The sequence below is a fragment of the Carassius carassius genome, chromosome 50, assembly GCF_963082965.1.
Source record: "Carassius carassius chromosome 50, fCarCar2.1, whole genome shotgun sequence".
NCBI lineage: Eukaryota > Metazoa > Chordata > Actinopteri > Cypriniformes > Cyprinidae > Carassius > Carassius carassius.
Genome location: NC_081804.1, coordinates 6,988,870 through 7,003,168, shown reverse-complemented (window position 1 = coordinate 7,003,168; position 14,299 = coordinate 6,988,870). Strand labels below are relative to the sequence as shown.

The 14,299-nt window shown below is 36.0% G+C and overlaps 1 protein-coding gene across 1 annotated transcript; it reads left to right on the top strand.

Moving 5' to 3' along the window:
* The first annotated feature begins 451 nt into the window (after positions 1-451).
* Positions 452-14,287, top strand: LOC132133799 (cryptochrome-2-like). Its single transcript, XM_059546775.1, has 11 exons — positions 452-790; positions 2,304-2,412; positions 5,479-5,621; positions 8,379-8,652; positions 8,918-9,058; positions 10,013-10,324; positions 10,403-10,554; positions 10,920-11,122; positions 11,786-11,869; positions 12,119-12,342; positions 13,173-14,287. The coding sequence occupies exons 1-10, from the start codon at positions 633-635 to the stop codon at positions 12,334-12,336; spliced, it is 1,794 nt and encodes a 597-aa protein (XP_059402758.1). The 5' UTR covers positions 452-632; the 3' UTR covers positions 12,337-12,342; positions 13,173-14,287.
* Positions 14,288-14,299: the final 12 nt, after the last annotated feature.

The following is a 14,299-nucleotide window of genomic DNA, read 5'->3' as shown; positions in this document are numbered from 1 at the left end:
CATATTATAAATAAAAAATATGACTTGGCCACAACAAATAGCCTTTAAAATTCACTGACCCTAATCTGAACTTTGTTTTATCTGAGCATAGCAATGTGTAGACCTACCACGAGGGGGTGCGAAACACCACTTAATTGCAAACACGTTAATGCAAGCGCGTTTCTTCAGTTTATGCTTATAAAACATTTAGACCGTCATGTCCTCTAGTGTTGTGCTCAGTGCATATATTGAACAAAGACTTGCCGTCTGTTTACCTCAGAACACTTAAGCGTGTGCTTTACGTGTGTTACCAGTTGCATGAACTGATATCCTGATTTACCGAGTATTTCCCACGAACACGGCGAACAACACACCAGAGAAACGTGACGGGGCTGGACTTCCACCGTGGGGCGGAACCAATAGCCGCCAGGAAGCGCGAGTCACTCACTCTGGTAATCCGTACACGTGTCGTTCTGCTACCCAATGAAAGAGACGAGAGGCGGAAAAACCATCGAGTCTAGTGTGACTGCCCCTCATCTCAAACTTCACAGAGAGGCATATGTGGCTCCTGTTCGGCTGAAATCGTGAATTTGTTTACGCTTGTGAAATACCATCGACTTCACTGAACCTTTAAGATGGAATAAAGTGCAACTATGGTGGTGAATTCCGTGCATTGGTTTCGCAAAGGGCTGCGGCTTCATGATAATCCGGCTTTGCAGGAAGCACTCAATGGCGCGGATACTGTACGGTGTGTTTATATTTTGGACCCGTGGTTTGCAGGCTCGGCCAACGTGGGAATCAACAGATGGAGGTACGTGCCTTTTGTTTTAGTTTTTTTTTTAGCTATAAACAGACATACGGTGTGAAGGGTAAACTACGCAGCATTTTTGCACAGTCGTTGTTATGTTTTGGCCCTGACATAGGCCGACTGGTGCTCTGCTATGTCATTTCAAGGCAATACTTGTGCATATATCTTATTTAAGTTGAAAAAAATGTAACGCTGTTTTTTATTACCCGTGTATATTATAAAATGCGTAAATTATTGACTCGCGTAAGGGGCCCAACTGCGGTTTAGAGCAAGTGAACAAACTTCACAAGTCAGGTGGACACTTCTGTTCAACTTCTTTAAATCCAATAGATTGTTATTTCTATTTTAAAAATAGGTCCTGAATGAATTCTTCTTTAACTGCATGAAATGTATATAATTGTGGTGGTACCGTGACAGAGTTCAGACATCTCCGCTAACGTTATATGGAAGCTAGCAGGCCAGTCGTTTTGTTCAGACCCAATTTTGGTTTTATACAACCACTAAAATTACCAATTTCATTATTGCGTCACTGGCTGTGTCTTTCGGTGGATTCAAACACGCAGTTTGGAGACAGAATTTATAAAAGCGTGCGCGATTCTGAAGATTCTAAATTTGATTCCGCGAGTCACGTGACAGAACGGTCCTGTTTTCACGTGTGCTGTCGTATGCTGCATTCAAGCCATGTCATTATTAATGTAATTTCGCAATGACAGCACGTGCTGTTCTACTTAGAGCTGTTCACACCCTTGGACTCGGTGCTATCTCACTATCAATCTATGCCTAAACATAGAGCCTAATGAATCTGAAGTGGTCAGGTGGTAATAATTGCAGCTGTCAGAAAACTCCCGGTTCACCAGTTGTAAATACGAGTTCTACGAGGATGTGAACGATTTTCACGGGTTGGTATCTAATAATCACGGTAATTACGATATGCCGTGATGCTGTAAAATGAATTGTGTTAATTAATGAATAGGCTTAACCAAAAACTTAAAATATTTTAATGGAATATATATCAGAGCATTGTCATGTAATCTTGTCAAAACGCCGTCAGAATTATTTACATTTATTGCAAGTAATGTGGTGCATGCTGAATCAGACACTACGAGTTTTATTAAATATTCATTCCCTTGACAGATTAGTTCAAAACCAATTTTACTCACTATTTCAAATAGAATGTTAAGAGTAGCGAGCTGGAGTTTATTAAATGTCAGATGTTGAATAGTATTTACAGTTGTCCAATGAAAATCTGAATAAATAGCAACCAATTGAGATTTGGGTGATCAGTGCAAGGTGCTAATAATATTGCAATTTGCAGCAAATCATTTGGATAAGTACTTAACGTTTGTCATTTCAATTTGTCCCAAATGTTGACAGAAAAAAAATATACAGTATGTATACTACACTATTGAGAAATTACTATTGGTAAACTACTACAATTTAGCTCTACTATAAGGTTATGGCTTATTCTTATAAACTTTTGAAAATATTATAATTGTAAAAATTTTCTCTCTGGCAGATTTTTACTGGAGTCTTTAGAGGATTTGGACACAAGTTTGAGGAAACTGAATTCCCGGCTTTTTGTGGTGCGAGGACAGCCAGCGGATGTCTTCCCAAGACTCTTCAAGGTTTGTATTTCTCTCTGGATATTTGTCGTGTTCCTTTAAGTCTCACTTTGGCTTTAAGAATCTAAATCAGTATGTCTGATAACTTGAAACATGGACATCCATTCCACCAGGTCTGATGATATAATGGTGCATAAATGCTGAGTTTTTCAGCATGTCTAAGTGTTTACTATGGTTAGTGGATCTGATGAAGCATAAGCGTATCTACAGAGAATTTTGTGGTTATCTATCATTATGCGGTTCAGTTACAAGTGATGACTTGTTTCAACAAATACACAATTTTTGTAAGGGTTCAGTCTACATTTTTCTTAAAAACTATAGAAAAACTGGTATGCAGTGTGTATTTTTTTTTTTATCAACAGCCGTTCTTAACCGATAACAAGCCTAAACACTGATTTAAAACATATTGTCAAATATGTGGGTGTTGTGATCACTGGTCCATCACAGTATCAGCGTAAGAAACATCCTCAAAATGATGTTCACCTTCCTGTGTTGCCCATTTGGTACAAGACATAATAAAATGATGCAATATGACCTGGATGGTGTTTGTTGGAAATCACGGCTTAAGTTGTTTTTTTTCTTTATAATGATAAGACTAACAAAATCACAAAATGTTTGGAGATGGTCTCCATGGAGGATGACAAACCTCGTGTTGCTCTAGTCTTAGTCTTTTTGTGGGCCGGTTACCTAGTGTGATAATTGATGTTTTTTTTTGTATTACAAGTACACAACCATTCAGAGGTTTGGGAGCAGTAATAATTTTTTTTATTTATTTTGGTAGGAGTCTTATGTCTTCCAAGGGTGCGTTTATTTGATCTCATTACATGACCTTATTTTCCTTATTCAGTAATCATGAACAGCTGGAAAATCCATGGGAATTCATTGTTTGAAAGGTGTGGGAACCTTGAGTACTATAAGTGTTTATTAGCTATGCTTGCTAAGGTGATCATCTCTTTACTATTTAGGGTTTAGGGGAGTATTCTAACCTAAAGTAATAAAGTTCAGTGCATCCCACAGCTCTTACATTTCTCATTTAGATGCTCCATTAATTCAATATTCAGCTAAACACCTGAGTCCTGATTGATTTGCACCTGCATTTTAGAGTAGTTTGCTATGAAAGATCTCATTTTCTTGCAGTCGGAGCGGTCTTCTGTCTCTTGAGCACAGCAATACATCACTCAAGTGGCTTGTACAAACCCTTTGTCAGGTTAATAGTGCTGTTTATGCAAGGGGGTGAGGGCACCCGCACACCAGCCCTTCAAAGTGCCCTTATGCAAAATGCACAAAATGTCACAAAATTAGCCTACAGTAAACTTACCTGAGTGATGTGTGAAAGGATATTGAAATTACTAGTAACAGTTTTCTTTTTCAGGCCTTTTGGTAATAATACTAAATTATCATATCACTAGATGAGATGTACTTGCTGTCAAAAGAAGCAGTTTGCCAATTATGTTAACTCCTCACTATATATATATATATATATATATATATATATATATATATATATATATAGATAGATAGATATAGATATATATATATAGATAGATAGATATAGATATATATATATAGATATATATAGATATAGATATTAGGGGTGTAACGATACTCGTATTCGTATTGAACCGTTCGTTGGACTAATTAATTATATTTGGAAAATAAAAAAAAAATTGTGAAATATAATGATATGCGTTCAACAAGGTAGCCCAATAACCCAAACGACGTAACAGGCAACGCCCCTGACACCCCTGAAAGAGAAAAAAACACCAACTTATATGTTTATGTTAAGGCTACTCAGTCAGGCGCTCGCTCACTCAGTAATACACGCTGAAGGCTCGTTGCAAAATGGCCAATGCGTTTAACAGACCAGAAATAGAAGATCCTCCAATAACCAACAGGTCTGGTGTTTGGGTGCACTTTGGATTCCCTGTAAGCTATAATGGTGATGGCAAGAGAGTGGTGGATAAAAAAAACAACGATATGTCGCATCTAGGGTAGCCTACACCAGCGGGAATACAAAAAAAAAAAAAAAACACCAGCGGGAATACTTGAAACATGTCAACTCATTTACGCCGACATCACCTTAGTGTGTCAGTATCTGGGAAAAGACGAAAACAAGGAGAAACATACACAAAACAAGCTATCCCCGCAGCATTTAGACAGACATTTCCAACGGATTCAAACAGGGCAAAAGACATCACCACAGCGATTGGTAGGCTACATTTACGTTATAGCCGCGGATATGAGACCTTACTATTTACCATACATTCTATCATCACCATTATAGCTTACAGGGAATCCAAAGTGCACCCAAACACCAGACCTGTTGGTTATTGGAGGATCTTCTATTTCTGGTCTGTTAAACGCATTAGCCATTTTGCAGCGAGCCGTCAGCGCGTACTGAGTGAGCGAGCGCCATACTCTGTAGTGGAAAATGTAGGTTTTAAGAACATGCTTAATGTAATTGAGCCCCGTTACAATATTCCTTCACGAGCCCATTTCAGACAGACCATAATTCCTGCTTTGTTCCAAAAAACATAAGCCCTTTAGAGAACCAATTGAGTAAAAACACGCTCAATATAAAGAGTTATAGAGTTCCATATAAAAAGTTAAATCTTTGTATTTGTTCGTAACTACTACAATATAACATTTTCATTTTTTTTTTTTTATAAGGAGCTGTTTTTGTTTTATACAGTATGCTGCTAAGAAAACACCATAGAAGATGGGTAAAGAATAGCTCCATCATTGTTCAATGTAAAAAAAAAAAAAAAAAAAAACATTGTTAGTTTTAATAAATAAAACATTTTTTAAAAATCAAGGAAATTTATCTGCCAATTTTTTCTTTTTGCTGTATCTAAAACGTACCGAACCAAACCGTGACACCAGTGTATCGTATCGAACCGAACTGTGAATTTTGTGAACCGTTACATCCCTAATAGATATAGATAGATAGATAGATAGATAGATAGATAGATAGATTTAAAAGATTCTACACCCTGATGTTTTTATAGTTAGTTGTAATATTTGTATCATTTTAACACACATATATCTGGTCTCTCTTGTCTCTTTTAGGAGTGGAATGTCACACGTCTCACCTTTGAATATGACTCTGAGCCTTATGGCAAAGAAAGAGATGCAGCTATCATTAAAATGGCACAGGAATATGGTGTGGAAACCCTGGTACGAAACACTCACACGCTCTACAGTCCAGACAGGTGGGTGATGAACTGAACTTGCACACAATCCTCATGGAAATCTGACACTTATACATACACACGGACATTCACTCACAGATGCAACCTTAAAGGGTTTATGTTTAAGGTTTTTAAACAAGAAGTAAAGAAGTTCATTTAGTGCAATTATTTGTCTAAAAAAATGTCTGTATTAAATTAACTTAAGCATGTCAATATTTGCCAGGTAGTGTATTAATGATATTTTTAATAATTATTTTTTTCAACCATTCACAAGTGTTTTAAGAGGTTTTATTATGATTGTTTACTACCGTTTAAAAGGTTGGGGTCAGTACAAATTAAAATATTTTTGAAAGAAGCACAATAAGCTTCGAAAAATAACTCAAGAGCAATCACACACCCAATTTACACAAAAAAAAGATAAAATAACAAAAATGACTGTCATGGTACAAATCGTTATCATAAAACAAAAATACTCATTTTGTGAATGCGATTTTGGTCATGTTTACAGTTGTATAATTTCAGGTATTATTTTTATAATTCTAAAATAATTATTTAATATTTATAATTTAATAAATTTTAATAGCTGAAAATGTGTGGGTGTGGGTATATATATAATTGAAAATGTCATTCATTGTTAATATAATAATAAATATTATTTACATGTATTAATAATGCATTACATCTGCAATACTATCATTTTCAGCTATTACAAATTGTATTTGTTAAATGTTTTTATACATTTTATCATTCTTTTTAAATATATATATATATATATATATATATATATTTATATATTTTATTATTATTTATTTTATTTTTTGCAAATGTCATAGGAAAACTTTCTGACACTGATGAAATATAAAATAAAATGATACAATCTACTAACTTAGTTCAAATAAAAAAATCAAATAAAATAAAACTGTATTTGGGACAAAAAAAAACATTGACAGTAGGGCTTGTACACATCTCAACTAACTGGGCCAGAGGGGAAAACCTCCTTGTTAGTGCACATCATGGGGCAACATTCCCTAATCATTGATTAGATTCCTCAGTAAACTTTGCCAGCACTTTTAGTATAATATGACATAAAGATGAATTATGACTCTGGCCTGCACTTATGTTTATGTGCAACTCCCGTTCTATCTCATGCCTTTCCTGAGAGTATTACCAGACAGGAGAGAATGACTCTTCCCTTCTCAGATCATCATGCAGATACCATTCCTGACGTGTAATGTAAAACAAGTGGCCTTCTGCGTAGGTTACATAAATGGGACAGATGATGGTAATACGCCCAGATTCTACGTCTCATTCAGAAGGGAAGAGAATGAGCTTGCATTCATAAGCGTGTGTGCATGCATGTGCGGGTGTGCATATGACGTCAATCGCTCTCCTGGACATTATGAGACTCGCTGCTGCCATCTGGCCGTGGGAAGCGGCACTGGCGGTCACACTGTGAAACATGTGCTGTGGGTGGGAGGGTGAAATAGCTCATCCTGCAAGTCACCACTCCAAACATGTGCGAGCCGAGCGCTAGGCTTTTCCTAACGAGCACGCGGATGCACCCTGATTCTGCACCGTGCCGAGACAACCAGCCAATGGCAGGGGCTCCACCCCTGACCGATATAGACAGGAGTTGTATAAGGTCAGGACTATAAATAAGGGACAGGCTGTTAATGTTTTAAGGCTGTTGTTTCTCTCATAGAGGAGCAACTGAGACTATTAGCTGTTCTCTTTGAGTCTCTCAGAGCCAGACAGACATATGTGCTTGCATTTGAAGAATGAGGGGAAATGTATTCCCATTGGACACATTGCTATGCACACTTTCTGCTTGATCCAATATGATTTTACTTTAGTGACCTTGTTTTCTGAAGAACAAAATTGGGCTTTTTGTAGTGCCACTTTAATAGAATGTTCTAGTGATGTATCCAATAATCAAGCAATTTTATATTATATCAGTCAGGGCTATAAGTCTTTGTTGTTTTTGATTTTCTGTTATATCATATTTCTGGTCTGACCACATTTTATATTTTATTTTGAGTAATTTAATTAAATAATGTTTATTAATTTTTTTTTTTTTGTAGGAATGTTTTAAGTCTTTTATGCTCACCAAGTCTGCATTCATAAAAAAAGAAAATATATATATATATATATATATAATAAAAAATAACTGATGTGAAGTATTATTACAATTTTAAGTAACGGTTTTCTTTAATTTATTCTGAAATGTGATTAATTCCTGTGATAGCAAAGCTGAATTTCCAGTATTCAGTGTCATATGATCCATCAGAAATCATCCCAGTATGCTGATTTGGTTCTCACAAAAATATATATTTATTATTATTATTATTATTATTATTAGCAGAAAAGCAAACAGTTGGGCTGCTTAATATTTTATTGCAAACCGTGATCCACTGTAATTTTCAGAATTCTTTGAATATAATGATTAAAAGAACAGCATTTGTAATATTATGCATGTTTACAGTCACTTTTGATCAGTTGAAGGTGTCCTTGCTCAAAAGTATTCCTTTCCACAAAAAATTACTTGCTGTCCCCATATTTTCTAACAGTATTGCAATTTGCAACATGTTTTTTACACAAATGTAAAACCTTTGACAGCCTGTGATCAGCTGGATCAAACTTATGAACTGGATGAACTCTGCAATGCCTTTGAAAATTATTTATCTTCTCAAAAACAAGAAGACAAAACCGAAATGGTTCAAAACAAATACTTTTAAAATTAAGTTAAAATTCAATGACATGTTTTTGCTTTTCCCTCAGGATCATTGAAATGAACAATCACAGCCCCCCCCTTACTTTCAAGAGATTTCAAGCCATTGTGAATCGACTCGAACTTCCCAGGAAACCATTGCCGACCATCACTCAAGAGCAGATGGCCAGGTGTCGGACGCGGATCTTGGAAAATCATGATGAACGTTATGGCGTACCCTCTCTCGAGGAGCTGGGTTTTAATACTCGGGGTGACCGCTCACATGTATGGAAGGGTGGTGAGACAGAAGCCCTGGAAAGATTAAATAAACACTTAGACAGAAAGGTGAGACATGGTGATACTTCAAGGTATAAAGGTCAAGTCATAAAGTTCAACATTTTAGAATAGATTTTAATAATGACTGTGTACTAATTAATTATTAACTAGAAATCCTATTATGTATTTTTAAATAAAAATATATATTTTTTTACAACTCCAGTGTATTTCTAGAAAGTAATAATTAAATGGTTATATGTCTGCCAAATTAGTTATTTTTAAATTTGTATTTATTATTCTTTTTTTAATATTTGATTATGTTATTTTGATGCAGGCCTGGGTAGCAAATTTCGAGAGGCCTAGAATAACCGCTCATTCACTGTTCGCGAGCCCCACTGGACTTAGTCCTTACCTACGATTCGGATGTCTGTCATGTCGTGTGTTCTACTACAATCTGCGGGATCTTTATATGAAGGTAAGTCATTGCTGTTTTATGGAGTTGTTGGTAGTCTAGAGAAGTGGAAGTTTAATATTCTGCGGTAGCTGGTTTCGAAATTATGAAAGTGGATGCTCACATCAAATAATTACTGCATTTATGCTGAATAATAGAGGGGCCCAGAATCGAGCCTTGGGGACACCACAAAAACAAAAAACATGATGATTATACACTAATAGCCAAAGTTCTGGACACACTTGACTGATGATCTTAATGATCTTAAAAGTCCTTTTGATCTACAGGCTGATGTTAAGATGCTTGAAAGTATTTTAGGAGAAAGTTATAAAGATATAAAGTTTATTTACAAATACATGGAAAGTTCAGTACTCCTTAAAAGTATGACCGGTGGATACATCATGAAGTTAGCTTTGAAATAGAAAATTCAAATGTGGCAGTAATTAGAATGTAAGAAATAATTGTGACCCTGGACCACAAAACCAGTCTTAAGTCACTGGGGTATATTTTTTGCAATAGCCAAAAAAAAATTGTATTGGTCAAAATTATCGATTCTTCTTATATGCCAAAAATCATTAGGATATTAAGTAAAGATTATGTTCCATGAATATATTGTGTAAATTTCCTACCATAAACAGATCGAAACTTAATTTTTGATTAATAATATGCATTGCTCAAAATTCATTTAGACAACTTCAAAGGCGATTTATTTATTATTTTTTTTAGTATTTTGACTTTTTTGCAGCCTTAGATTCCAGATTTTCAAATAGTTGTGTCTCGGCCAAATATTGTCCGATCCTAACAAACCATACATCAGTGGAAAGCTTATTTTTCACATTTCAGATGATGTATAAATATGACTTATGACTGGTTTTGTGGTCCAGGGTCACAATTATAAAAGACATACTGTAGAACTGCCACAGCATAGTAAAAATAATATTTTGTGACAATTTTCATGACCCTTTTGCACTTGTCCAGCTGCGGAGACACTCCAGTCCACCGCTCTCGCTCTTCGGACAGCTGCTGTGGCGAGAGTTTTTCTACACGGCAGCCACCAACAACCCCAACTTTGACCGTATGGAGGGAAACCCCATCTGCGTGCAGATACCCTGGGATCACAATCCAGAGGCGCTGGCTAAATGGGCAGAAGGTCGGACAGGGTTCCCTTGGATCGATGCCATCATGACCCAGCTAAGACAGGAAGGCTGGATCCACCACCTGGCCAGACATGCCGTAGCCTGTTTCCTCACTCGTGGAGACTTGTGGATCAGCTGGGAAAGTGGAATGAAAGTAAATGAGATGGCACAACTTTGCCGCCTTTACTTTTTTCTTTTTTCCCCTCTCTTAATCTCTTTCTCTTTCCTTCAGGTATTTGAGGAGTTGTTATTGGATGCGGACTGGAGCGTGAATGCAGGCAGCTGGATGTGGCTTTCCTGCAGTGCGTTCTTCCAGCAGTTCTTCCACTGTTACTGTCCCGTGGGCTTCGGTCGCAGGACGGATCCCAGTGGAGACTACATCAGGTACACAAACCAGCCCTGAACCACTCTTAAGCAGGTCATACATCACTGGCAGGTGTTACATTTTGAGGGTTTCGCAGATTTGTGTTGCGTAAAGGCTTATGTAAACCGCCACAGGTTCAGGCCTTTCCACTGTGCATATTCAAAAGAGCTGCTGTGACATTGTGAATAAAGACTATCAGAAGAATACCTTGGAAAATAACCAGCTGTGTCAAATTTTAGCACCTGCAAGATGCCATAAAAATACTAAGAAATTATGAAATGAGATTTTTATACTTTTGTAATAAAATGTATATAATTAAATTAGGTAAGTGTTTATTAAGCCATTATTTGTGTCTGATATAAAACTTGTACTTTCTCACATACAGGAGGTACATCCCGAAGTTAAAAGACTATCCTAACCGCTATATCTACGAGCCATGGAACGCTCCAGAATCGGTGCAGAAAGAGGCCAACTGCATTGTGGGAGTGGACTATCCTAAACCTATGATCAACCATGCCGAGAGCAGCCGGCTCAACATCGAGCGAATGAAGCAAGTTTACCAGCAGCTGTCGCACTACAGAGGCCTTAGTGAGTAACACACAGTGGACTTCTCAATGATGACATTACTAAAATATCATTCTGATGATATTGAGTGCTTGTGTTTGGGGTTGTTTAAGCTGTTATTAAGCAATAATTTACAGTACAGTAATTTACTGTCATTTCACACAAAATATCTTTGAAGCAGTAGCTTTAAGAACTGTAATGATGCAGTTTGTTTTTGATGAAAACAAACTCCAATGGAGTTTGTAGATCATTAAACCGCATAGAGAAGTGATCATGCTTGCCTACACAAAATGGAAAATATTACATTTGCAGAGGCCATTTTAGCTGAAAATCGATTGCAAATTATACAACAACTGAAAAAGCTTTTAAAAACTGCCATTATAACAGATAAAAATAAGATAACTGGTATATTGCATTGATTTCAATTTTTAGAGTATTGTTAACATTGCACACACAAAAAACAAGGCTGAGAACATTACTTGTTTATACTAAAAGAGGCCTTGGTGATTTAAAAAATACCAATATTTTCAGCATTTTAATAGAATTTCTGTAAATGTACAACCCAGACCATCAGAAAGACTTGATTATACGTAATGTGAACCTTGTATATTTGTTGTATGCAGATGACAACTTAATTAGCATTTACAAAAAATTGCAACTAAGCCTCTTTCTCTCTTTTCATGGCAGGTTTGCTCGCCTCAGTTCCTACGATCCAGGAAGAGGCAGAGCCTCCCATGTCAGATGACTCTCATGCCAGCAGTAGCTCTGCCGGTGAGACACATAAATCATCCATCATCATACTAACAGGATTCACTGTTCAGCTTTCGGTTTGCTTTGCTTTGCTTTTATCTGTAAAGCAGAATGCAACTACACTCCCTGATCTGACAAAAAAGTTTTACAATGCCAAAGAAAGTAAATGCTTAAAGCAGATTTCACCTTTAATATGTTATCATCCCTTTGGCCCTTAAATTTTTCTTGTCAGGACAATGATTTGCTGATGAACCATTGTGTTTTCTATAGGTCAAGCGTCCAGTCCTGTCTCATCACCGCACCAGCCCACATCTGCACCATCAACCCCACCCAACTCAGAGCCCTCAAGCCCGACAGCGGCTGCCCCGGGGGCCCACACCCAGAGGAAGAGGGGCCGGCCCTCTGGGCTCCCATGCAAACAGAAGTCAAAAGTCAAGCACACCAGCCAAGCCAAAGGAGTCAAGCAGAATACTGACGACAAGCAGTGACAACAGGTACCAGGCAGAGTTATAAAAACATATAATTAATAATATAATTATATTTTATGTTTATTATTGAATTAAAATAACTAAATTATTATTGTTGTTTTTTTTATTATTACCATATAATGTTTTTTTTTTTTTTTTTTTTTTTTTTTTAAGATCATTATTTTGTGTATTTGGTGTAACAGAATATCCTGACATGCTTTAATTTTCAAAGAACCCTTTTTTTTTTAAATACTGTACATTATTGTAGATCCTCTATACCCTGCCTCTCTCAAACACGTTGTTTAATTGTTATAATTGTGTATATATATATGTATACATATAAAATATTGAAACAAAACACTTCTAAATTGTCCAATTAAAAAGCATGTTTAGAATGAGATTTTATGTTTTTAGCTTAAAACAATTCATAATAATTATCGTTACTTTTTACATTTTATATATATATATATATATATATGTATATATATATATATATGTATATGTGTATGAAATCTTATTAATAATTCAATATAATATTCTTGTTCATAATTATCGACAAATTAAAAAGCATCATTTTAAATCATGCATATATGCATTAAAAAAGTGCAGTTTTATAGTCAAGTCAGTCATTTTAATTTGAATAACTGGCAGCTCCGGTTGAATGTATATGTATCTAGTTAATACTGAAGTGTTTCGTGATGAGGTCTGTGGGAGCAGTTTCATAAACCAGCTTTATTTCTTAATTTAATTTGCTGAATCCCACAACTGATTTATTAAGCGTATTCAGCAAAGAGCTAAATGAGCCAGCCAACAACGATAATGAAGATGATGAAATGCATATATTCTGCTCTCTTCAGGTTGAGACTGCATTTGCGGTTCCATATTCAAGGAAGTCGGAGGAGTCTCGGCCACCTCCCTGAACCAGCAGACACAGAAACCACAGGAGAAAAGTATGAAATGGCGCCACCTTTTGCAGAAAACAGAAACAGCACCAAAAAAATAAAAATAAATACAGCAAAAAAATGAATGCTGCAGTTCCGTCAATGCGTGTGACAAATCCAGGACTTAATTTTGTCAAACACCCATAACAAAAAAGCTGTTTTTGTTCCAGTTTTGACCTGCTAAACTAAACATGATTGTATGAAGATACAGATCTGTGTCAGGTGTGTAGTTCTCTTGGCGTTATGATCTGACCGAGATCTAATGGATATTGCTGTCACTGTTTAAGTTTTAGGGTAACGAGTGATTTGCCTGATATAAGTATTCATGGATTCTAGCCAAATTTTATGCAACCCATGTTTATGTTTAATAATAAAAATGATGCAGGAACATTAGAAGATACGGCCTACAGTGTTCTGACCAGGTGGATTAAAAATGTTAATTTTTTTTTATATGAAGTCTGATGTAGTTGGACTCAATAACTGTTTGCAAGCTCCAAGCAACTAGTTCGCACAAGCAATGAAGAATTTAACTTCTTCGGTTTCTGGTTTAGTAATTTATCTCTGTAAATATACGCTTTGTGTATCTAACTCTGAATGCAAACATTTCATTGCCATTGGCTGCACTAAAGTTTTCTGAATTTAACAGTATCCAATACTCCGTTTATAATTCTATAAGCTTGATTTATTTACCAAGTGATTCATTTTAACGTCTGCAAGGTTTTAGATGACGAGGATTACATTCCACTAATGTGCATTCATAATTTAACATTTTAAGATGTTCTCTCTGACAATGTAGAACCGCTTTATTTATTTTTCGTCCCTTTATCTTTTTTGTATTGTATAAAAGAGTTTATTTTCATGAAAATGCTGATGGGATTGTTAAGCTGTTATGTTTGTAGGCAGTAATTTATTTATGCCCTTTCACTGCATGCTTCTGTCAGCGACAAACAGTTTCCGCAATATATTGCATCTACGATGTTTCAGTGTAGATTACAATACATCAAATAAATTTCTTGAACCCATTTAAAAAATATTTGAGATTG

What these genes read in the sequence shown, in the direction of transcription:
- LOC132133799 (XM_059546775.1), top strand. Translation starts at nt 633, where the DNA reads ATGGTGGTGAATTCCGTGCATTGGTTTCGCAAAGGGCTGCGGCTTCAT. An exon ending in GTGGGAATCAACAGATGGAG is followed by an intron (nt 791 to 2,303) that starts GTACGTGCCTTT and finishes TCTCTCTGGCAG; the next exon opens with ATTTTTACTGGAGTCTTTAG. An exon ending in ATAAACACTTAGACAGAAAG is followed by an intron (nt 8,653 to 8,917) that starts GTGAGACATGGT and finishes ATTTTGATGCAG; the next exon opens with GCCTGGGTAGCAAATTTCGA.